This window comes from Balaenoptera acutorostrata, chromosome 10 (genome assembly GCF_949987535.1).
Source record: "Balaenoptera acutorostrata chromosome 10, mBalAcu1.1, whole genome shotgun sequence".
Lineage (NCBI taxonomy): Eukaryota > Metazoa > Chordata > Mammalia > Artiodactyla > Balaenopteridae > Balaenoptera > Balaenoptera acutorostrata.
The window spans coordinates 62,601,205-62,626,222 of NC_080073.1; the positions used below are offsets into that span (position 1 = coordinate 62,601,205).

A 25,018-nucleotide genomic window follows, 5' to 3' on the forward strand; every position below is an offset into this window, starting at 1 on the left:
TTCTATAGTTGCTGCATTTATCACAGATAAAAGAATAATCAATCAATACACTAGTCAACCTTGTTAGTGAACAAAATGCAATCTAAATTAAGGTATTTCATATTTAATATTAGAAAAAAATGCTCAATGCTGAAAAGCTCTCAGTGAAACAGCTACTTTTTAATTATTTAAGACGGTATAAATTGATATAACTCTTATACAAAAAAACTTTGGAAACATATCAGACCATGAAAATGTATATACCCTTTGACCCAGTAAAACCCATTGCTGGGAATTATTTATACAAAGAAAATCAAAAACAAAGGAAAGAAGGAAAAAGCTCTACGTACACAAGTATGTTGCAGTAATAAGCAACAAACTGGAAACAACCTAAATGTCCAGTAAGGGGAATGGGTAAATTGTACAACTACATGGGATAGAGGTTCTTAAGTTGAGAATTAAAAGCAGACTTTAAAACAGTATTTAATTTTTCCTTTTAAAGGCAAGTTACAACATTGTATTTCTGTAGTGATTAAAAATTTAAAGAAATGATGCATTTGGAAAAAGATGAAGTGGATATACCGTATACAGTTCAGAGTGGTAAAATTAGAGGTGAAGTTTCTCACATTTTATGTCATGTTTTCACGTGTTATCAAGAAATAACATTCAGATTATGAGATGCATAAATGTTTAAGTTCAAAATAATTTGATATAGATGTCTAAAAAACCTGCTGAATGAAAGAGAAGACACAGGGAAGGTTCCCTTCCATAATTCCAAGCTCACTGCTTGGCTCACAGCAGATGCGTGGTCAGTGTGTGCCCGTGTGTCTTTGCAGACAAAGCCCAGGAGAGAACCGTGATGCTTTTACCCCTAGCCGAGCACTTATTTCCCCCACATACTAAGTGTTCATCCACAGAATAGTAAAATATAGATATATATATATATGAGGTGCTAGATCCTAGTACAAGACAAGAATTCAATCTAAAAACTTCTAGAAAGGTAATCAAAATATTTCTAGTTTTAATTGTTATTCACAAACTAACAACACAGATATTTTCCTCATCGGAAACAACTATCAATCAGTATCAAATGAGTTGTTACGTCTAACAAACAGAACTAGTTATCACTTAAGATAGTACGTTATCATTTTTATTTGATTATTTATAAGGGCTCTTAGGTTGGAACACTAGTTGAATCTGCTTTCAGTGTTTTGTAGCAGGGTTTTGGAAGCAGCCCCTTTAGAATGCTCCAGCAGCTTGATGGCCTTGTCAGAGTTTTCAATGTTCCTAAGCAGGGTCTCTAGTCTTCTCTTAATTTTCTTCTGATCCTCGAGAGCACAGCCAATCACGATGGACTGGAACTTCTGATCCACCGGCCCCGCAGGCACCTCGGAGGAACACGCGCTGTACAGCGACATCAGGTGACTCTTGGCGTTTCCCAGATCATCCAGAAACTTACTGACCACCTCGTCAATGACCCTGGTGGCGTGCTTGAGGGACTCCTGCTGCTGGGGGTTCCTAATTGTTTCTACTGAAACTTCCACAGTCAGGGTTCGTCCCATCAGACGGTTTGCAGTCAGATTTAATTCTTCTCTTTCTCCTAATCATGAAAAGTTTGAAATATCAGTCAATATGAGACATACACGCATCTATGTCAAGAACACTAAGGCAGTTTTGTGTGGCTGAATCTATTCTGTGAGCACCTATGAATTTCTTAAAGAAAAAAGTTAAAACTACAGCAGTAAGATTAATTTATAAAGAGTATCAGATTGGACGCCAGATGACTCTGCGGTTGTCACGTCTGCAGAAGCTGGGGCAGGTGTGCGTCTGTAACTGGGGCTTTGTGCTGGTTAGAGCAGGAGATGGGATGTCCTGGATCTACATGAGGATGTGCATTAGAGGAGGGAGATAACTTTCCCTTTACCTTTCTGAGCTTTTGGCTGAGACCCTCCTGTAATAAGACAGATTAACAAGAAAAAAACCCAGAAGCTTATTGACATGTATACCCCATGTATACATGGGAGATCCCCAGGGAAACTGAGTAACTCCCTGAGATGGCCCAGCCTCCACCCAAAATACCCTCAGCTAGAGAAGGTGAGGAGGGAGGGAGGCAAGTTCTGGAGGTTCCCAGAAAAGGCACAATAGACAAAGGTAAGGTTCTTATGTAGATTCAGTAGGTGCCTTCTCCACTGGTGAAAGTTTCTTGTAATTTAGTCATCCTCCTCTTCCTGGTAGAGAGGGAGACACCCTTACAAATGATTTCCTTTACAAAATGTAAATGTAAATTTCCCTTACAAAACGGTGACTTCTGTTGTTTTCAGAGCTCCTCCTCCTGTGTCTGCAGTTTCTCAAAAATAGTCAGTTCGGAATAATCCTTAGGCCAGAGAGGCATATTTTGGGGCCTCACATTCTGTGTGTGTATCAGAATACAATGCCCCGATTCTGGCTGAAAAAAAGCCATGACACTGGAGGAAAAGCTGGCCTCAAAATGAGGCTCTGACTTCATCCCCTCCAGACTAATTCAGGCCAGTAATTCAGTCTGAGTCTTGGCCAGCATGAAGAGGGTGCTGGGTTATCATTTCACTATTTATATGGAAATCAGCAACCTGTCTTGCTCTGTAAACTCCTTCCCAATTCACTGTTCTATGGCCAGGACAGTGAAGACACAGACTAGATCTTGACCCCTCTGAGGATGTGTGACAGTGTGGGTCTGGGCCTGGATGCACACTTAACCGCACCAGCTGCTCGGCCCCAGGGGAGCCCGGTTAGGAGGAGCACCACCCGCTGGTGCAGAGCATCAGGCCACCCGGCCCTCCTGTGGAACCGGGTTTAGTGGGTCCATAATCTGTGTTCTCTGCCTTTCTCCCCTTCCCCTCTTTACGTTACACCTCCATTCATCTCCTTTTGTCTTCTCTGCTGCCGACCTTGTGCCCGTTTCCTCTGCTGTCACATCCTGCCTGGCCCGTCTCTGCTGGGCTGGAGGAGCGGCTCTGCGGCACCCCCGCCGCCCCCCTCGGCCCCGGGAGGGGCCCTCACCGTCGCTGATCTGCCGCATGTCCTGGCTGTTCTGGATGCTGTGGATCATCTCCAGGAGGACCTCCTTCTCCTGCTCCACAGCCGTGGCCGCTTCCCGAAGAGCTTCCACCCTGCGGAGTGCGGGGGACAGGACAGTTACTGGAGGGAAGCTGCGTCTTCCTCATCTCTCCACTGCTCAGTCCAGCTCAAGGGTAACGACGATTAGGAAGGAACACTTTCCGAAAACGTATTCCTTTTTATTTTTTATTCTGTAATTTTTTTCTTTTTAATCCACTTGCCCTGTGGCTTCCAGTTTCCTCCCCACTCACAGGGCAATCATTCTATTTAGTGTCTATCTATTTGTATTCGTTTTTACAAAAAAAATCTGTACTCATGTACTTGTCTATTTTCAATTTATTTATATCTCACTGTTTCTTTCTTCACTCAGCAGCATACTTTATTATGAATCACCAGGTTCCCGTGTCCCTCACCTGATCTGCCCTCCCTGGCCTAGCGGAGATACGCCCTGTCCCCCAGCTTCCGCTCACAACGCGTCCACGAGTACCCTTCCCCTTATGGCCCTGATAAGAGGATCCATCCCAGCGTGGAACGGCTGAGACACAGGGTGTGTGGACTGTCATCTGACTCCACCCTGGATTGTTCTCCAGAATGGCTGGACCAGGAGTCCCTGTGTCCCAACAGCCCTACCAGCACTCAGCATCTCCCAACTTTCTAACCATCTCTTGCCAGGCTAACAAGTGATATGTCAGTACTTAATCTGCATTTCTTTCATTGCTAATAATTTTGGACATCTCTTTGTATCCTTGTGAGCTTGTTCACAACCTTTGCCTATTTTTTCTTTTTTAAACTGGGGTTACTGTCCTCTTGGTGATGTGGTGACAGACACTGTGACCATCTTCTCCCATCCTATCCTATATGATCTGTGTCTGGGAGGTCCTTCACTGAACAGAGAGCCTTATTTTGAAGTGAAAAGTAAAAAGATCCATCTTTTCTTGGTTTTGTTTTACCTTGACTCATGCTGTGAAGTTTTGTTTCAGGGTCCTCCCATCCCTAGGTCAGGACACACTTTCCTACATCTTCTATTAACTTGATTGTTTCACTTTTCTCATACTTATGTCGTAATTCATCTAGAATCCACCTCTGTATATGGTTAGGTAAGGATTTAACCATTTTCCCCAACATTATGCACCCCAAATCCATCTTTCCCTCAATGATTTGTAGATTGTCTGCCTCTGAAACCTCTATTCCATCCAGTAGTATTTTGACTGTTCTTACACCAACACCCATTTCTTAAAAATAGCACCAGCTTTGTTTGTGATATGCCTTAGTATCTGGTAGACCAGTCCTCTAATCTTTTTTTTTTTATTTTTGGCTGCGTTGGGTCTTCATTGCTGAGCGTGGGCTTTCTCTAGTTGTGGTGAGCGGGGGCTACTCTTGGTTGCAGTGCGCAGGCTTCTCACTGCGGTGGCTTCTCTTGTTGCGGAGCACAGGCTGTAGGCGCGCAGGCTTCAGTAGTTGTGGCACATGGGCTCAGTAGTTGTGGCTCGTGGGCTCTAGAGCGCAGGCTCAGTAGTTGTGGCGCACGGGCTTAGTTGCTCTGTGGCGCATGGGATCTTCCTGGGCCAGGGATCGAACCCGTGTCCCCTGCATTGGCAGGCAGATTCTTAACCACTGCACCACCAGGGAAGTCCCCAGTCCTCTAACCTTTAAAAATAACATAGCTATTTCGACTTTTATCCCTCCATAAACTCTAAAGTAAGTTTATTGGGTTTCTCAAAAAACTGGAATAAATTAGACACCTTTAGAACATTGTCAGTTCCTCCAAGGGTGTCTCCTTCATCCAGACCCTCCTCTGCATTCTTTATTAGAGTTTTGAAGTATTCTTGATGGTAGTCTTACAGACTCTTTTAAGTGTTTTGAATATTTTGGATATTGTTACTATTGTGAATAATATATTTACATATATACTACATTTTATAGTTGGCTATTGTTGATTAGAGAAATGCTGTTTTTGGTAGGTTCATGTCATAACTGGCAACCTTCATTTACACTTATTCATTTTTAATGGTTTTTTTTATTTCTATTAGTTCTTCTGGATTGATGATCATTTCATCTACAAAAAATGAAAATTTTCATCTCTTCCTTTTCAATCCTATCAGCTCCTATTTTTCTTTCTTTATAGCACTGACTAAAGTCCTCCTGTGCTATATTAAACAGTGGCGCTAAGAGAGGGCATCTTTGTCTTTTCCCGAATTTAAAGAGAACGCTTCTGTAGGTTTTTGGTGTAAAGCCCTGATAACCCCGCAACTATACACACATGCACTTACTACACACATGCACGAACACAACCAGTGACTAAAGAACGAGGCTGTGTAATTATGAGAGTGAAAGAAAACAAAATCCTGTGTGTTTAAAGTGCTGTTTCCAGGGCACTGTCTTGGGTTTTTTTTGTTTTTTTGTTTTTTAAATGTAGCATCCAGTCTTGATTTTTTTTTTTTTTTAACATTTATTTATTTATTTATTTTTTGGCCGTGTTGGGTCTTCATTGCTGCCCGGGTTTTCTGTAGTTGCGGCGAGCGGGGGCTACTCTTCATTGCAGTGTGGGCTTCTCATTGCGGTGGCTTCTCGTGTGGAGCACGGGCTCTAGGTGCGTGGGCTTCAGTAGTTGTGGCACGTGGGCTCAGTAGTTGTGGCTCACGGGCTCTAGAGCGCAGGCTCAGCAATTGTGGCACACGGGCTTAGTTGCTCCGCGGCATGTGGGATCTTCCCGGATTAGGGCTCGAACCCATGTCCCCTGCATTGGCAGGCGGATTCTTAACCACTGCGCCACCAGGGAAGCCCCTCTTGTTTTTTTTATTACACCACAACTAGATAAGTTGCCAACTGTTGCAAAATAAATAGTGACAGACCTACCTCCAGTACTCAGATGCTCTTGGAAACACAGATCACAAGGTGATCTAATCCCTTCTCTCTTCCTGGGCACATGTTCTAGCATGTGTTCCTGCCACAGGAGGAGGCCCTCACCCCAACCACACTTGCGCCTTTTCCCCTACAGGCACCCACCTGTTATCCCCCAAAATAGCACCGACACACTGTACAGTCACAGGGTCTCAATTCTCAAGATACTAAATACATTGTTGGACTCTGTGTTTATAAGAGCCAGTAGAAGCAAAGAGCTCGTAAGAATCTTATGTGACAAATTTGGCTAGAAAACACAATCAAAACCAATATTCTATAAAATAGTAAACACACAGCATCAGGCTGCCTTCCAGCCCCATTCATTATGTGCTTACACATTTCACACGAGCAGACTCTCAGGGCCCGGGACACATGAAAGTGGTCAGGTTGTCACTAACAAAAAACATTTGTGCAAAAACACAAACGTGACTCTAGTATTTAAATGGCACAGATGAGTCATTTGATTGGTAAATGAGATGATGCTGAAAGAAGAGATTAATTTTCCAGCACTCCTGAGTTTATATTCAAATGTAAGATGATAAAGAGAGAATTGTTACTCTAAAGAAGAACGCTCCATGTATGATAATAAGTTATACTAGTAAGTTCATGAAGTTGTTAACAAGAAAATGGTTTGAAAGGAGACCCTCTAGAAAAAAATATAATAAATCTGTCATATAAAGAAGATATTTTTTCATTAAATGAGACCAAATATAGAGGCAATTAGATGGAACTTTTATTTTTTGTCCCACAAGGCTAGAAATTGCCAGGGCATTTTCCCTGTGAAAAACAGATTTCATCTTTTATAGAACTTCTTATATATGATTTTATGTAAACCTTTTTCATTTCATAGCAAAGGTAAAATTTCATTCTTCAGGATGTAAAGATTCCCAGGGGTTTTTTGGCATCTTGGCCCTTCCATCGTCTGTCCCCCGCTTCCTGAACATTCTTTATCCCTGGCCCATGTCTACTGAGTGATCCTTTTTCAAAACCCAATCCTTCTGGCAGGAACTGTCTCCTTAGCAACTTCCTCCTTCCCTTCCCTTGAGGTCATCAATACTGTACATCTGTCTAGTGTATGGACATCACATGCTTAGTTTTTTCTTTTAAAAAGCTGAACCTACTTCTCTACTTAGTTTGCTTAAGTCATATTTATCAGCTATTGGTCTCCTTAAATTCAATTCATATACACATCTTTTTGTCTACATTAGTTCTAGAAAACTGTTAGCCATTAAACCTTCAAATATTTTCCACCTGCCCTTCTGTGATTTCTCCTGGAACTCTGTTCAGAGGCGTGTTGGACCATCTCACTTTATCCTTCACATTCTTAACACATCACTTGACAACACTCCTTGGCAGAGGGGGGCAGCTCTGTTTTTACCAGCAGATCCTGCAAGAGCTACATGTCCAAATTGGGAAAGAACTGATCCTCACGGTAAGGCTGGCCCGGGCTGTGCTCCTGGAAAACTCTCTGCATGAAATCACAGCTAAGCTTTAACAGAACCTGTGCTCAGAATGTTCCTGCGAGGACAAATGTAGAGCGCACGCATCCTCGGCTGGTCCCCGGGGCCCGGAGATGGCAGCCTGGGACCGAGGGACGAGGTGCTGGGAGGTGGTCTCCCAGGCCAGCCACCCCGGCACGTGCTCTGTGCCATGTGCAGGGACTGCAAGGGCCTCAGTCCTGCCACTCAAGCCAGAGCTGCTGCCACTTACTAGCTGAGTGACCTCGAGTAGTTACTTACATTCTCTTTGCCTCAGTTTCCTCATTTACAAAACGGGGATAATGAGACGGTGGGTGTGACTGAATGAAGTAAAGCAGGTAGAGTTTAACACAGTGACTGACAGCATTGACTAAACAAGCTATGAGTTAATAGAGATGCGGTACCCATGGATACGGATGGCCAACTCCTACACCATTTTATAGAAAAGATTTGAGCATCTGTGGCTTCTGGTACCCCACGGGCCCTGGAACCAATCCCTGCAGACACTGAGGGACCACTGCATGCAGTCCATGCCCAGAACTGGTGCCTTGAATGCTAGCTTCCTGGTCGTTATTACATGCTTACCATTATGAACTCAGGCTTGTAAATAACAAGAAATTGTGCTTTCATCAAAAGGGGAAATGGCAAATGGACTTATTTCAAAGAAATTACTTCTAAAACAGGTTCTTAAAATCATATTCATTTTTCTTATTCAAAATTCTTGTATCAAAAGAATACTACAGGGACTTCCCTGGTGGCGGAGTGGTCTCCAATGCAGAAGACACGGGTTCGAGCCCTGGTCCGGGAAGATCCCACATGCCGCGGAACAATTAAGCCCGGGCGCCACAACTACTGAGCCTGCGCGCCAGAGCCCGCAAGCCACAACTATTGAGCCCACGCGCCTAGAGCCTGTGCTCCGCAACTAGAGAAGCCACCGCAACAAGAAGCCCGCGCACAGCAACAAAGAGTAGCCCCTGCTCGCTGCAACCAGAGAAAGCCCACGCACGGCAACGAAGACCCAACATGGAGAGGAGAGGGGAGGGGATGGGAGGGGAGGAGAGGGGAGGGGAGGGCAGGGAAGGGGAGGGGAAGAAGAAAGAATACTACAAAGATCACTTATATTTTAGGCAAGGTTAAGATTTTGAAGGGCTCCCTAATCATCACCAAAATGATAAATTACATTCACTACTGAGACACTCTGGTGTAAAAAAGGGTCTAGGCTTTAGTGTCAGGAGCTACTCATGAGCAGGATGGCCTCAGACCGGCCACTCAGTCCCTCTGGACTGGATTCGCTCGCTTCTAAAGGAGGGAACATATGTCCTCCTCCTGCCTCAGAGGGTTTTGGAAGATTCACATGACAATGTCTACAAGCAGTGATCTTTTAAATTACAGGCTCTTATACAATATTAACTATGGTGCCATCTTGTCTTGTGGCTCCTGGGACGTTGGTGCAGTGACACTGTCCGCTAAATGACCACATCCGCCCTTGCCTCATCCTTCGTTCCTTGGCTGCCATGGAAGCCATGGTGACTGGCTGATGGCGGGGGAGAGAGCCACAATAGGACGAGTTTGGGGACATCTGTGAACAGCTAGTCTCCCAGTCCTGTCGTTCCCCTCGGCTGTTCTCCACACCCCACGTCCCAAGCATCTTCACCACCACCCAGAGCCTTCAGGGGCCACTCAACACCCTGCACAGAGCAGGTGTTCAATAGTCCCTGAGATCAGGGACTCAGGGACACCAATCTAAGTGGAATTTTCACCTCTTTCAGTAAAATCATATACTATTCCTACATTTTTGAAATACGACATACTTAACTCTAAGAAAATTCAGGCATAATGTATTAAGCTCTACAGCCAGTCTTCCTGGGTTCCAGCTGTGTGACCTTGGACGGGTCATTTAACTTCTCAAGCCTCAATTTCCTGCCTGAAGAACAGAGGTGACGGTAATTTCCACAAAGGCACAGGGCCTGCAGAGTCGGCGCTCATTAACTAAATAACTGTTAGTGGGTATCATTTATGAATTATGATCACTGTTAAATTAGTTAACAATCATAAGCAAAGTGTTTAGAGCCACTGACGAATGGAAAAATCAGACACCATTTGAATTGGTCATGAAAACCAGGAGAGAAAGGCATCACCTTTTTAGGAGGAAGCAAAAAAGGAGGTGAGCCGGCGTCTAAAAAGAAAGGCTAGTGTCGTGCTAACATATAGAAACAAATGGAGTTTCTTTAATGATTTGTCAGATGCTGCCAAACACCTGAAAGCACTTTAAACACCATGGACACCAGTTCACAAGGCAGGTCATAAAGCACTGAGCATAATTCTATTTTCAGTTTCATATGGAAAAAGTTCTGCCACAACTGACAAAACTAGTACAGTGGGGGAACAGTAAACACCAGCTTCTAGGTACAGCCTGTAATTTTCACCCTACTTAGTACCCTGCCATCCTCAATATGAAGTTAAACTATTAGATAAGATGACACATGAATGTCACATTTTCTTTTTAAACTTGATCTTATAGGCATGATTCTATCAATAGTTTCTTTTTTTAAATTTTTATTTATTTATTTATTTATTTGGCTGCGTTGGGTCTTTGTTGCTGTGCACAGGCTTTCTCTAGTTGTGGCGAGTGGGGGCTACTCTTCTTTGCGGTGCGCGGGCTTCTCATTGCGGTGGCTTCTCCTGTTGCAGAGCATGGGCTCTAGGTGCATGTGCTTCAGTAGTTGTGGCACACAGGCTTAGCTGCTCCGCGGCATGTGGGATCTTCCTGGACCAGGGCTCGAACCCGTGTCCCCTGCATTGGCAGGTGGATTCTTAACCACTGCGCCACCAGGGAAGCCCGGCATCACTTTTTTTTTAAAAGGAAGAAACAAAGCTCACAAAAGTCTAAAATTACTAGAAAAGGCCCTAAAATGAACAATTAGACACATATTAATCTTTCTTAGCTCAAGGGTTAATTCAGCAAGATACTATTTAATCACTTGCACATGGTAATCAGAATTCACTTTACATTAATGAAGCATTAGAATAATATTCAAAACCAGAGGCCTCCTTTTAAAGATGAGTACCTGACTGCTTCTGTACCCACCCTACGTGAGGCACCAGGTTTGAGGACAGTGCATCAGCTTGAAGAAAGGACGGGCAGCATCCCACCTGTTCCTTTAAGAAAACATCCTTTCTTTCTAACTAGGGGAGAGAGACCCCTGAAATGGTTGAGAACATGCCCTCAAAGTTCTAAAGACTGGAGGAGACGCTGAGGCACTTGTTTCGCTGCTACATAAAAAGAAATCATAATCTTCCCAGGGACGCTCAGGAGCTCTAGTTTTGCTCCATCTGGTCCAGCTTGTTCCATCTGCCTCATTCCAAGCAGGACCCCTCTGTTACTCTCCATGAAATCATGGTGGTGGAGAACTTATTTTCTGAGAAGACATCGTTTCTTCCCATGATGATAATAATAATAATAATAATAAACACATATATAATAATAAATGACAATTTAAACATATGTATTAATAAATGATAATAAATTATTCACTTGGTTATTAATGTACTTTATTGGCAAACAGACCCCTTGTTTTGGTATATTAATCCAGGGAGATAAAGACATATATGCAATGCTTCTTAAAAGTTTTGCCTTACGTACTCCCTTGCTCACCCAGAACCTGGTGAAAACTATGCGAAAAAAATTCCTTGTTGTTTCAGGGAGTTGTGGGCGCCTCAATATGATTTTCCTGTAACTACACTTGCACACAACTTACACAGTAACTTTAGTGACATAAACAGTTACAGGAAGTACATACAAGTTTTCATTCACTGTTAAAGGAAAAAAAGTATTTCCCAAATTTCTTAGAAATTATTTAGGAATTCCATACAAGCCAGCCACTACATTTGCCACTAAGGAGTGCCCGTGGCGCCCGGTTCTACAGGAATTGACAGCACAGCCTGGAAAGAATTCAGGAGAAGAGCAGGAATGAGACACTCAGAGCTCTGGGAAAACCGGCAAAACAGGCACTCGGAGAGATTTTCAGGAAAAATCTTAGGAACACATTCTTGCATCTTCCCAAACTCAGAAAAACACTCAAACCATTAAGGGAGACATCTGCTCCTCCTGGTCAGCAGTAACCTGTCACCCAAATGCGCGCCTGAGTGCGCGGGTCCTTCTCTAAAGTCACATTCCCGGGACCTCAGCGCCGGGACCGCCCCCCCACCTTCCCCCAGTAGAACAACTCAGACTCTCACCTTGCACGTGTTTATCGCAATGGACACACTGATTACTTAATAACACCGTCATTAGTTAAGAAGGGAAAACTGACTCGTGTTCTCGGGCCAGTGACCAGCATTTGGAAGGTGTGAGCGGCGACCTGGAGAAGGAGCCCCCCCACCCCACCCCCGCCACACACACACACCCGGGCTGAAAGTGGCAGGGGGAGGGGACACGGGTCCTGCTCCTCTCCCGTCCTGGGATCAGATGGATTTTTATATTTTGCAAAGAGATCAGTCATTCACAACGGGGACCATTGAACTGCCGCCTGTCCTAAAAATACACTATGGGAAAAGACTGGGCCGGAAACACCTGGCCCCCACACGGAACGTTCCAGGAGCTCTGCGGACCCGCAGTGTCACAGCCCCATGTCGAGTAACGTACCCGTAACTTTCCCTTCTCGGTTCTCACGCTCCCGGCGCTCGGGTCTGGAGCCGCGAAGGAGCGTGGACGCCGGAGCGTGCGGGGCCGCTGACCCAGAACACGGCCGCTCCTGTGAAGGGACCCGCCGACCCAGCGCGGCCCTCCGCGGGGCCTGGGGCTGCCCAGCTCCCCCGCCAGCCGCTCCCCGCTGCCCGCGCGCTCCCTGCTCTCGGTCCCCGCGCGCCCTCCGCAGGCTCGGAGGGCCGGCCCGCGCACCTGAGCTCCAGCTGGTCCAGGCTCTCCAGCAGGCGGCTGGAGCGGTCGGCCATGGACGAGGAGCGGCAGAAACGGCCCTCGTTGGCCTTGGCGCTGATCCTCGCCTGAGCCATCGGCGTCCGGCGGGCGGCCCGAGATCACTGCCTTCCCCGCGCTCCACCCGCCTCCTCTGACGCGCCGCCCGCGAACCGGGGAACCGGGAACCGGGCGCGGGTGCACGAGAGCCGGCCGCTGCTCTGTCCGGCGCGGACGGCCTTGAGGGCGGCGCGGCGGGGAGGCCTTGCTGGGCGCGGGGACGCGTCTCCGCCCCGAACACCGCCCGAGGCGGAGCCCGCGCCCCCGGCCCCGCCCCGCAGGGGCTCCAAGGGGAGCGGGCTTGGCCTGTGCTGGGGTGGAAAGGGCCCTTCATGCAACCGCGGCTCCTGGGCACTTTGCCGAGATGAGAACAAGGAGCCTGGAGGCCACAACTGAAGCTGATAGATGTAGGGACCAAGCTGAACCTCTTTTTTTTTACACCCGCTCTCATGAAGGCATTTTTAATGACTTTCTTTTCTATTAAAAAGTTACTGGTTGGGACTTCCCTGGTGGTCCAGTGGGTAAGACTCTGTGATCCCAGTGCAGGGGGCCCGGGTTTGACGCCTGGTGGGGTAACTAGATCCCCATGCATGCCGCAACTAAGAGTCCACATGCTGCAAGAAAGATCCCGCCTGCTGCAACTAAGACGGGGGGCAGCCAAAATAAATAAAATAAAGTACCAAAAGAAAAGATGATTAAGAAAGGAATTTTGGTAAAGCACCCACACATGTTTAAAAAAAGTTATTGGTTGGAATTTGAGTGAAATAATTATTATTTAAGGCCGTTTCACACCCCACTTATTTAAATCTCCAGTTATGAGAAGACGCACTAGACCACTTGGTCAGACACTATAAAGGTCAGTGGGTGGAATGGGGCCGGGAGTACAAAGATGTATCGACGTAAATACTTGCACTTTGCTCCCATCTCATTATAGCTCTCTGCCTCCAAGGATGAGAATGTACAGGACACCTGAAATGGAGATAATAACAGTTTAAAGCTGAATCACAACCTTTAATCTGAGATCAAAGCCATTGAAATACTTGAACAGAGATGAGGCCTTTAAGGCTGGATCCCAATTCCTCTGAACTCTAAATACTAATAAACTTTTGCTGTAGGAGATTATCTGACCTCATTAAATGTTTTGCCCTATCATGACACCTGGAATCTTTAGACATTTTGTGAATGGTCTGAAAGTCTATCACGTAGCTTTGGAAACGTGCTGGACTCTCTTTCTCTCACACCCTGGACCCAGTGGGCTCCACCTTCAGAGAACACCCAGGCCCACTCCCACTTGCCTGTCCCCACTCCCCTACTCGGGTCTCGGCCAGCATCACTTCTCTCCTGCATCACTGCAATACCCTCCCACCTGGTCTTCCTGCTTCTGCTCTCAGGTCTATGCTCAGCACAGCAGCTACAGTCATCCTTCTAAACAAGGCACATCACACCACTTCTCAGAAACCTTCAGCGGCCCCTCATTTGTGAAATGGGTAAAAGCCAAGGTCTTCAGAAGAGGCCTCAAAGGATTCCGTCTCCTATTGCTCTCTGAGCTCATCCCGCTCACTCGCCTATACTAGCCTTCTTGCTTTTCCATGGATGTATCAAGCTCACTTCCAGACTTTTCACCTCCACCTACAGCTCCTCCCCATACACATTTGCTTGGCTCACTCTCTCGCCTTCAGGTCTCTGCTCAAGTTCACCAGAAAGACCCTGACCTCCCTATTACAAATAGCAAGCACTCCCGCCTCGCCCCACCCCCATACTATCTTTCCCTTCCCTGTTTTCCTTCCCCATCTTGTCACCTCTCCCCCAGCTGTGCTCCAGAGAGGTGTAGGCTTTGTTTCACTCACTGGTGTATCTCAAGTGCTTAGAACAGCCACATGGTAAGTACTCAATAAATACTTTGTGAGTGAATGAATAAATGAATTGTTTCAAAGAAATTTAAAAGAAAAAAATGATGGAAAAAAAAGCTCTTTAAATTGAGGCCCAGCCGATTGAGTCTCCCAGCTGCACTTGCCCAACGGTGTCCAGAGCAGTCCCTGTACCTTGTTCTTGGGAGAGGCCAGAGTGGAGGGCCAGGTCGTCAGGGGGACAAGGAGTAGGAGAAAGGGCTGGTCTAGTAGGATACCAAGCATCCAAAAAGAAAAAAAAAGCTTCTTAACCGAGATATTTTTATTTAAGACAATCAATGATACCACCAACCAGATACTATCAGTACATTATCTACATATCCTTTTTAAAATAAACATTATGTTATCCATCATTGCTTCGACAAAAGTTGTTATTCAGGTATAAAAATAAGGAATCACAACAAAAACTTTTTAAAAGAAAAAAAATCACAATAAAATAAAAAATGAATAAAAACAAACAGGCAAGCATCATTGTCAATGTTAGAAACATTTACTCTTGATAATATTCCCCATAACTTTCTGTAACATCCAGACTACCTCTCCTCCTTGTGTCTAAATTAAGTTCAAATTATGAAGTAATTTAAAAGTGATTTTTAATTGCTTAATAAGTAGAAATAGAATCAGTGACAATTATTAATTAAAACATTAGACAACCCAGTTACCTTATTTAAAGGATCATGATGAATTATCCCTTTCCCGTCATATGAAAAGCCTCGGTTACTCTTGACCATAGACACCACACAAGCGTCCTAATAGAACACAGGCTGCATCCCACCTGTGTGTGGCACCTCCCCTACATCTGCTGGACCGCTCTTCTTTCTGACACCCTTTCTGCTCCTCACTACTGAGCAAGCTCCGGCAGATGTCTTTAAGGTCCGGCTCCATGACTACCACCCAACGCCTTAACTACTCTAACAAACAAATTAAAAATACTTTGGAAAAATGACTAGTACATTCTCAAGCTATGATGTGTACTTAAAAAAAAAATGCAAGCAGGTAGGACAGAACTGACAGCTTAAGAAATAAAAACACAAATTGGTTTCCAATGTGGATTGAAAAGACTATATAATAATAATAAAAAAAAACAGTAATACTATTTCACACTAAACTATCTAGTTGCAGAGAAAGACCAAAGTTCTAGCCATGATATATTTTTTTTTCTGTCTTAAACAAAAATTTATATTTACAGAAAATTTTAAGTTTGGTAAGTAATTACTACTCGAAATTTTTAGGGATGACGTTTCTGGGTCAAATAACATGAAGCATATACACAAAGATTGTACGACAAGCCCCTTCTTAGTCTCCTAATTAGGTAACGTTTTTTATTATTCACAATGTGGCCTCAACATTTAAAAATTAAGTATTTAATACCAACTGTAGGAAACTGACATTTTAATGAATAAATAAAATGAAGATACCTCCATATGAAATAAAAATTTTAAAGGGTTAAGGAAGATTACTCCTGAGTAGACTTTCAATGTTATTTTCTGAAGAATACTATGTTTACACAAATATATATATAAAAGGACTAATATTATTAAAAATATGCCTAATTCTATGCAAATATTTTTTACATCATTCCCTTTAAACAGTAGATAATACAAGTCACATAAAAGTCTAAGCAGGTAAAAGGAATGGCAAAAGTTTCTTTTTACTACTTTCAAAGAAAAATTTTTTTTATTCCAGCAATATGCAGCTCTAATTAAAGCAAGGATATACATATGAGTGAAACCCACAAAGAACACTGCTGATAAAATTTTTCATCTCTTTCCATGATCAGTTTCCATTACTCTCTCCCAATAATCATAAACAAAGATCTCAAAGGTATTATATATTAGTGCTGCATGAGAAGTAGAATTTACAGAAAAAGTGAGCTATGACAGCTTTATTTATATTCATTTTCACTCCTAAAAAAATAAACTAGAATCATCTGTACAGTACAAATAAAATTAAAGAACCAATTCTATTTGGGAAACATATAAACAATAGTCAAGGGCTTTTCTAATTTTTAATTCTTGTAACGTAAATATATGAATTCAAAGTTAACTGGGAAACATGACACCTATATTAGAATACATGATTTGTATTTGCATTAACATGTATTTTATTCCTCTATACATATTTGCAAAATAGCACAAAAATACAAAGCAATATCAGATTTTGAACATATGAAAGCAAAAAAAAGTTTTCAAATACATTTGTACTAGTAGATTTCTGATCTCCTTTAGAAAACAAACTCAAGAATTCATTATCCTGAGTCTCTTCAAGGCCACTTGATGTTGTGTGGTAATATCTTTAATTACATTTCCTCAAGACTTCTTCTAATCGCTTCTTCTAATTCCACATCTGCATTAAAAAACATAGAATTTTGATATTTAGGGCAGAAAACTAATAAAGATGTGCTTTATGTAAGTCTCATCAACTACATCTGTATTTTCAGGAAGGAAAAGAAATACAAATTGGAAAAACTGAGGGTAACTTGGCAGTTTCTTCATCATAAAATAAGACTATTTTGAAATATAAGAATCTGGATATAATCTCAAACTGAATTATAATATATCTGAGCTTAATTATGCTAAGAAACTTGTAAGTAATTTCCATTTAGGGATGTAGAAAGTCAACAAACTTCTAGACTCACTAACAGGTAATCACCAGACTCAACGTGGAAAATGAGTATGTATTTCCAAAAAGATTTGAGGTAATGCATATAAGACTTAAAGCAGAAATAGAAAGCCAAAACCATGAAATGGCAAAATCTCAAAGGCTATTAAAATTTTAGTTTTAAGCTTTCTAGTATCTAAGGCAAAGAGTCAAACTCACGGCTATATAATGTCCTCTGAGAAGCATATACACATATGCACTCACTGAACAAGTATTTATTGAATGCGCACTGTATACCAGGCACAGAATACAATGGTGAACAAGACTGACATTCTTGTGTTCACAGGTCTTTTTCTCCATTTCCCAAGAATGATGCTAAGGTCCAAGAGGGTGGAACTAGGTGTCAGTTTCTTGGCCTTCAGTAGCTTCTCACACCAGATTTATCTCATCCTGTCCAGTCCACGGTCTCCCAGAGCCTACTTGGTTCACAGACACAGGTAATTCTTCTAAGATATAGCCGTATCTTCCTCTGAGCTGGGGCACTAGTGTTATATAGTTGGCAATTTAAAACACTACAAGCTACTCTACACTGTATTAAGTTAAAGCTAGATTCTGGGTCAGTGAGTTGCCCTAAGACGAATTCAAAGGGATGAAGAAATACGCAGAAAAGCCAAGATGCTCTTAGCGAAGAAGAAAAAGGTGACAAGATTTATTTTTATGAAAACTTATTACAAAGTTACAGTAATTAAGAGTGTGGTACCAGTGTAAGGACAGATGAACACATCAAAGGAACAGCATAGACAGCTCAGAAACAGACTCATGCATATATGGAAACTTGATTGATGACAAAGGTGGTACTGCAGAAAGGTGGGGAAAGATGATATTCTTAACAAATGGTCAATTGGTAGGCCATATGGAAAAAACAATAAAATTTACCTCTACCTTATGGAATATACAAAAACACATTTCAGATTTACTGTATATTTACTATATAATCGTGAAAGGCAAAACAACAAAGCTTCTAGAAGATAATACATGGGAATATCTTCATGACCTTAGTGTAGGGAAAGATTAATTAAATAGGATTCAAAAAACATTATGAAAAAGAATCGTACTTTGGAATGTATTAAAATTACTTTTATCCATCAAAAGCACCATTAAGTGAGTAAAAAGACAAGACATAGTGTGAGAGAAAATATTTGCAATACATGGATCTTCCTTGTACCCAGAAAGAACTAAAAGATTTTCAACCTAGAAAAATCAATAAAAAGATCATCCAGGGCTTCCCTGGTGGCGCAGTGGTTAAGAATCCGCCTGCCAATGCAGGGGACATGGGTTTGAGCCCTGGTCCGGGAAGATCCCACATGCCGCGGAGCAACTAAGCCCATGAGCCACAACTACTGAGCCTGCGCTCTAGAGCCTGTGCTCAGCAACAAGAGAAGCCACCACAATGAGAAGCCCGTGCACTGCAACAAACAGTAGCCCCTGCTCACCACAACTAGAGAAAGCCTGCGCACAGCAACGAAGACACAACACAGCCAAAAAATAAAAAAATAAAATAAAAAAAAAAGATCATCCAAAAGAAAACTGTCAAGAAATCTGGAAAGGCACTGGCAAAAGATGTGAAAATGGTCAATAAACATTACTCTTCAGAAAAATGTAAACTCAAACCACAAAGAAATGACCATCACTAGCTAAAATTTAAAAGGCCAATAATTGAATGATTAGTGAAGATGTATCAGTAGATCAACAGGAACTCACATTCAGTAATGGAAAGAAATTGGAACAACCACTTTGGAAAAAAAACTTGGCATAACCTACTAAAGCTGAATGTCAGCAAGTCCCCGCCTCAGTATACATTCCCAGAAGTGTGGGAATTACTTGTAACAGCCAACCAAATGTCTATAAATAATACATGAGTTGTGATATATGTGTAAAGTTATTATAGAGGTATTGGAAATGAACCAAAGCTATATGCTAACAATCAGATGAATCTGTAAAACAATGTTGACTGAAGGCATGCAGACCCAAAAGAATATAGACTATGCCTGTGCTGTCCAGTATGATGGCCACTGACTATATGTGGCTATTTGTATTTTAATTAATTAAAATTAAATGAGGGGGATGCTTCTAGGGTACTAGTTGTTATGGGTTGAATTGTGCCCCCCCCCAAAAAGATATGTCCTTACCCCTGGTACCTATGAATGTGACCTAATTTGGAAAATAGGGTCTTTGTGGGTGTAAATAAGTTAAGATGAGGTCGCTAGGGTGAGCCCTAATTCAATATGACTGGTGTCTTTATTGGAAGAAAATGCTACGTGAAGATAGACGCATAGGTAGAAGATGGCTCCATGATGATGGAGGCAGATTAGAGGGATGGATGCATCTAAAAGCCAAGGAATGCCTACAATTGCCATTAACAATCAGAAGCTGTGTGTGGGACAACGGCCCTACCAACAGCTTGACCTTAGATGTCTAAACTTTAGAACTGTCAGACAATTTCTGTTGTTTTAAGCCACCTAGTTTGTAGTACTTAGTTGAGGAGCCCTAGGAAATCAATACACTGGCAATATTCTGTTTTTTTTTTAACCTGAAAGATGGTCACCTGCTTTGTGAGATGTTTGTACAATTTTTGTGTGCATTACATACACATTTACACACACAGAGAACCAAAATTCTGGAGAATACCAGCATATAAGTTGGGGGAAAGGATCAGAGTTGAAGTGTTCCAGAGTCCTTTTACATTGCATAGAGGTAGACAACATGTACCTGTACTTTAGTCTTTAAGCTATATATAAAAAATGTGGTAAAATGCCAAGGTGACCACAAAAAGAATAGAAACACGAACTTTGGGGCCAACCCATACATAGCTTATAAAACAATTTGAAAAAACAAAAAGAGGAAGCTAAGAATGAAATAGCAAGAGTAAATACAAAAATATTAATATCTGCAATGAACTTATATGAATTAAACTTGCCAGTTAAAAGACTGGATAAAAACAAAACCAATTTCTAAATGGTTCCACTTCTAATAATAGTGGAGTAGCTTATATTGGATTAACTCTTCAATAGATAACAATTACAAAGTATTTTAAGGCACTGAAGGGCAACAAAAATCAGGTACGAACAGGACAAAAGTTGATCACTGAAAGAAGTGAATTGCATGGGGTTAAATTTGCAGCTTTATGGTTTTGTTTTGGTTTATTTTTTTGCCTTATGGCATGCCTCAATCCTTGTGAAACAAAATGGCAGAACTTCACCCAGAAAGCCAACCTCTTTGTGGCTTGAGGAGTCAAAGACAGAGTCTGAGTCTGACAGAGAAGCTGGAAAGTGGAGTTGGCGGCAGGAGGGGGGCGGGGACGGGGGAAGCGGGGGTAGGACGAGAGAAAGAAGAGCTCCCAGCAGAAGTGAGAAAGTAACAGAAGAGGATCCTACAAATCCTTGGTTGACTTGTGTGTGCTTACACAGGACAGGAGCCAAGATTCTCAGTGAAAAGCAACAGTTGGAAAGCTAAAAGAAGCAAGCAACTGTAGCTGTCGCCTGCTGTGGAGGAGGCAGAGTTTGGAGTTTGAGTCTAGCAAGTTAACTACCTACAAGGGGAAAAAAACAACTAACGTTCCTCAGGTAAAGTTAACAGAATTCAGAGAATCTATAACTTACATCCACAAACATCCAGTATACATCAAAAATCACTTGACTTGTGGGACTTCCCTGGTGGTGCAGTGGTTAAGACACTGTGTTCCCAATGCAGGGGGCCCAGGTTCGAGCCCTGGTCCGGGAACTAGATCCCACATGCATGCCGCAACTGGAGCCGGCGAGCCGCAACTAAGGAGCCCGCCTGTGCAACTAAGACCTGACACAACCAATTAAATAAATAAATATTTTTTTAAAAAAGAGCTTTCCCATGTATTAGCTTATTCAAAAAAAAAAAATCACTTGACTTGCAAAGAAACAAGAAATGTGACCCACAGTCATGAGGAAGAGCAGTCAAAAGAAACTTACCCCCAAGATAATCAAGCCATTGGAATTAGCAGAAAAGGGATTTTAGAAAAGTTATAAATATTTTCAAGGATTTAAGGTTGAGTGGATAGGAAATCTCAACAGAGAAATGAAAACTATTACAAAAAAAAAACTAAGTGGAAATTCTAGAACTGAGAAATACAGTATTTGAAATGGAAAATTTACTAGGTCAGCTTAACACTGGAGGTGTTAGAAGGTTGAACAATAAACTTGAAGTCTGAACAATAGAAATTATCAAATATGAAGAACAGAGAGAAAAAAACTGGAAGAAAATGAACAAACCTGTGGATAAATTTAAGCTAACATATGTATAACTGGAGTTCCAAAAGAAAAGAAGAGAGACAGAGAGTGGGGCAAAAAATTATGAAGAAATAATTGGGAGAACCTATAAACTTACAGATACAAGAAGCTAAGAAAACTCCAAGTAGGCTACAAAGACAACCACATCTAGGGCCATTATCAAAAACTGCTAAAATCCAAGGACAAAGAGGAAATATTAAGAGCAACAAGAGAAAAAAAAAATGACACTTTACATATTAGGGAACAATAATACAAATTATAGTCACTTGTCATGACAAACAATGGAGGCCACATGATAAGACAATGGAATAACATCTTTAAAGTGCTGAAGGGAAAAAATACTAGTCAACCAGAATTCTAAAGCCAGAGAAAATATCCTTCAAAATTAAAGGGAAAATAAAGATATTTTCATATAGATGAAAACAGAATATTCAACACTAGCAAAACTGCATTGTATAAAATAGAAAGGAAGTTATTTAGGCTGAAGAAAAATGACATCGGATGGAAACTGTAATCTACTGGAAAGAATGAAGGTCATTTGAAATGGTGACTATGTAAATATAAAAGAATATATATTTCTTCTTCTCTTTCTTTAAAACTCACAGCACTGTTTAAAGCAAAAAATAACATTTTCTTGTAGAATTTATAACAAAAGCAAAAAAATATATATTGCAACCTTTAGAGCAACCATAAAAATTAAAGAGCTAAAACATCAATAGGTATATTAAAATAGTAAACATTAAATAAATATAATGGAGTAAAATATAGATAATATAATAATCCAAAAGAAGGCAAGAAAGGGGGAACTAAGAGGTAAAAGAGGGAACAAAAAGAAAATAAAATGGCAGAGAGGAATCCAATCATGTGAGAAATTACATTAAATGTTAATGGACTAAACAACTATTAAAAAGTAGAGGTTGTTAGAGTAAATCAAAAAGTAAGATTGAACTTTATGGTGTCTATAAGAGATGTAGTTTCAAAATAAAGACATAAATAGATTGAAAGTAAAAGGATGGAAAAATATATTCCGTGAAAACATTAAGCATAAGAAAGCTTGAGTAGCTATATTAATATCAGAAAAAAAGATTTCATGATAAAAGGTATTACCAGAGATAAAGAACATTTCATAATATCATAATGATAAACAGGTCATTTCATTAGGAAGACACATCAGAAATGTATATGCAACTAAAAACAGAACTCGAAAATACAAAAATATAAAATGATGGAACTAAAGAGAAAAAATAAATCTACAATCATTGATGAAGAAGTTCACTGTACCTACTGTAGTAACTGAGAGATCAACTAGATAAAAAAAATTCAAAGTAGATCTGATATTATCAACCACCTTGACCTAATTGACATGTATAAAATACTTTACTTAGTAAACACAGAAAATACATTCTTTTCAAGTGCGTATGGAATGTTCACCAAGACAGCCCAGATGTTGGGCCATAAAAGTCTCAATAAATTTCAAAAGATTTAAATTTCACAGAGTATACTCTCTTACCACAACAGAATTAAATTAGGAATGAAAAATAAGACATTCAAATATTTGGAAATTAAACAATATACTTCTAAAGAGCCAAGAGATCAAAGGAGAAAATATAAGGAAAATCAGAAAATATTTTAAACTGATAGCAAAAATACAATATGAAAAGGTGTGGAACACGGCAATAAGTAGAGAATTAACAAACTACAGTCTGTGGGCCAAATCCAGTCCACTAGCAATTTTTGTAAATAAAGTTTTATTGGATACATCCACACTCATTTATGTATTGTTTAGGACTGTTTTCATGCTGTAATAGCAGAGTTGAGTAATTGTAACAGACACCACAAAGCCTAAAATGTTTACTATCTGGTATTTTACAGGAAAAGCTTGTTCACCCTGGTTTAGAGGGAAATAAACACCTTTAAATGTTTACATTAGAAAACAAGAAAAAATTTAAGTCAACAATCTAAGTGTCACATTAAGAAGCTATAAAAGATGAGAAAATTAAACCCAAAGTAGAAGAAAGGAAATAATAAAGAGCAGAAATCAGTGAAATGGAAAGCAGACCAAAAATAGAGAAATTACCAACTAAAAAAAGTTCATTCCTTGAAAAGACCAAATAAACTGATAAACTTCTAGTTAGTGATCAAAAAAGAGAGAAAACAAAAATTACCAATATCAGGAAAAAATGAGAAGATATCACCAGAGATCCTACAGAAATAAAAAAATATGTAATAAAGGAATATTATTATGAACAACTTTACATTGGTACATTTGACAATCTAGGTAAAATGGACAAATTTCTTGAAAAACACTATTCTCGAACACTAACACAAAATGAAACAAAATCTACCTATAAATATATTAAAGAAAGTAAAGTTATTATTTTTTAAAATTTTTATTTATTTATTTAATATCTTTATTTGGAGTATAATTGCTTTACAATGTTGTGTTAGTTTCTGCTGTACAACAAAGTGAATCAGCTACATGTATACATATATCCCCATATCCCCTCCCTCTTGAGCCTCCCTCCCACCCTCCCTATCCCACCTCTCTAGGTGGTCACAAAGCATCGAGTTGATCTCCCTGTGCTATGCAGCAGCTTCCCACTAGCCATCCATTTTACATTTGGTAGTGTATATATGTCAATGCTACTCTCACTTCGTCCCAGCTTCCCCTTCCCACCCTGTGTCCTCAAGTCCATTCTCTATGTTTGTGTCTTTATTTCTGCCTTGCCACTAGGTTCATCAGTACTGTTTTCTTAGATTCCATATATGTGTGTTAGCATATGGTATTTGTTTTTCTCTTTCTGACTTACTTCACTCTGTATGACAGACTCTAGGTCCATCTACCTCATTACAAATAACTCAACTTCATTCCATTTAAGCACTGAGTAATATTCCATTGTGTATATGTGCCACATCTTCTTTATCCATTCATCTGTTGATGGACACTTAGGTTGCTTCCATGTCCTGGCTACTGTAAATAGTACTGCAATGAACACTGTGGTACATGTATCTTTTTGAATTATGGTTTTCTCAGGGTATATGTCCAGTAGTGGGATTGCTGGGTCATATGGTAGTTCTATTTTTAGTTTTTTAAGGAAACTCCATACTGTTCTCCATACTGGCTGTATCCATTCACATTCCCACCAACAGTGCAGGAGGGTTCCCTTTTCTCCACACCTTCTCCAGCATTTGTTGTTTGTAGATTTTTTTGATGATGGCCATTCTGACCGGTGTGAGGTGATACCTCATTGCATTTTTAAAAAATAAATTTATTTTATTTTGGCTGCATTGGGTCTTTGTTGCTGCATGCAGGCTTCCTCTAGTTGCAGCGAGTGGGGGCTACTCTTCGTTGCGGTGCATGGGCTTCTCATCACGGTGGCTTCTCTTTTGTGGAGCACGGGCTCTAGACACATGGGCTTCAGTAGGTGTGGTTTGCGGGCTCTAGAGCGCAGGCTCAGTAGTTGTGGCGCACAGGCTTAGTTGCTCTGCAACATGTAGGATCTTCCTGGACCAGGGCTCAAACCCATGTCCCCTGCATTGGGAGGCAGATTCTTAACCATTGCACCACCAGGGAAGTCCCTCATTGTGGTTTTAATTTGAATTTCTCTAATGATTAGTGGTGCTGAGCATCTTTTCACGTGTTTGTTGGCAATCTGTATGTCTTCTTTGGAGAAATGTCTGTTTAGGTCTTCCGCCCATTTTTGGATTGGGATGTTTGATTTTTTGATATTGAGCTTCATGAGTTGCTTGTATATTTTGGAGATT

General features: G+C 41.2%; 2 protein-coding genes across 2 annotated transcripts in view; both read right to left on the bottom strand.

Annotated features, from left to right (window-relative positions):
- Positions 1–138: 138 nt before the first annotated feature.
- BAG2 (BAG cochaperone 2) lies at positions 139–12,650 on the bottom strand. Its single transcript, XM_057554699.1, has 3 exons — positions 12,352–12,650; positions 3,016–3,125; positions 139–1,579 (listed from the first exon to the last, which is right to left on the bottom strand). Exons 1-3 carry the CDS (start codon positions 12,462–12,464, stop codon positions 1,167–1,169), a joined length of 636 nt encoding a protein of 211 aa, XP_057410682.1. The 5' UTR covers positions 12,465–12,650; the 3' UTR covers positions 139–1,166.
- Positions 12,651–14,586: 1,936 nt separating this feature from the next.
- The window catches only part of ZNF451 (zinc finger protein 451), an 86,793-nt gene continuing 76,361 nt past the window's right edge, over positions 14,587–25,018 (bottom strand). The window contains exon 15 of the mRNA XM_057554468.1: positions 14,587–16,679. Coding sequence (XP_057410451.1) covers positions 16,633–16,679 — 47 coding nt within the window. The 3' untranslated portion in view covers positions 14,587–16,632. The remainder of the gene's footprint in view (positions 16,680–25,018) is intronic.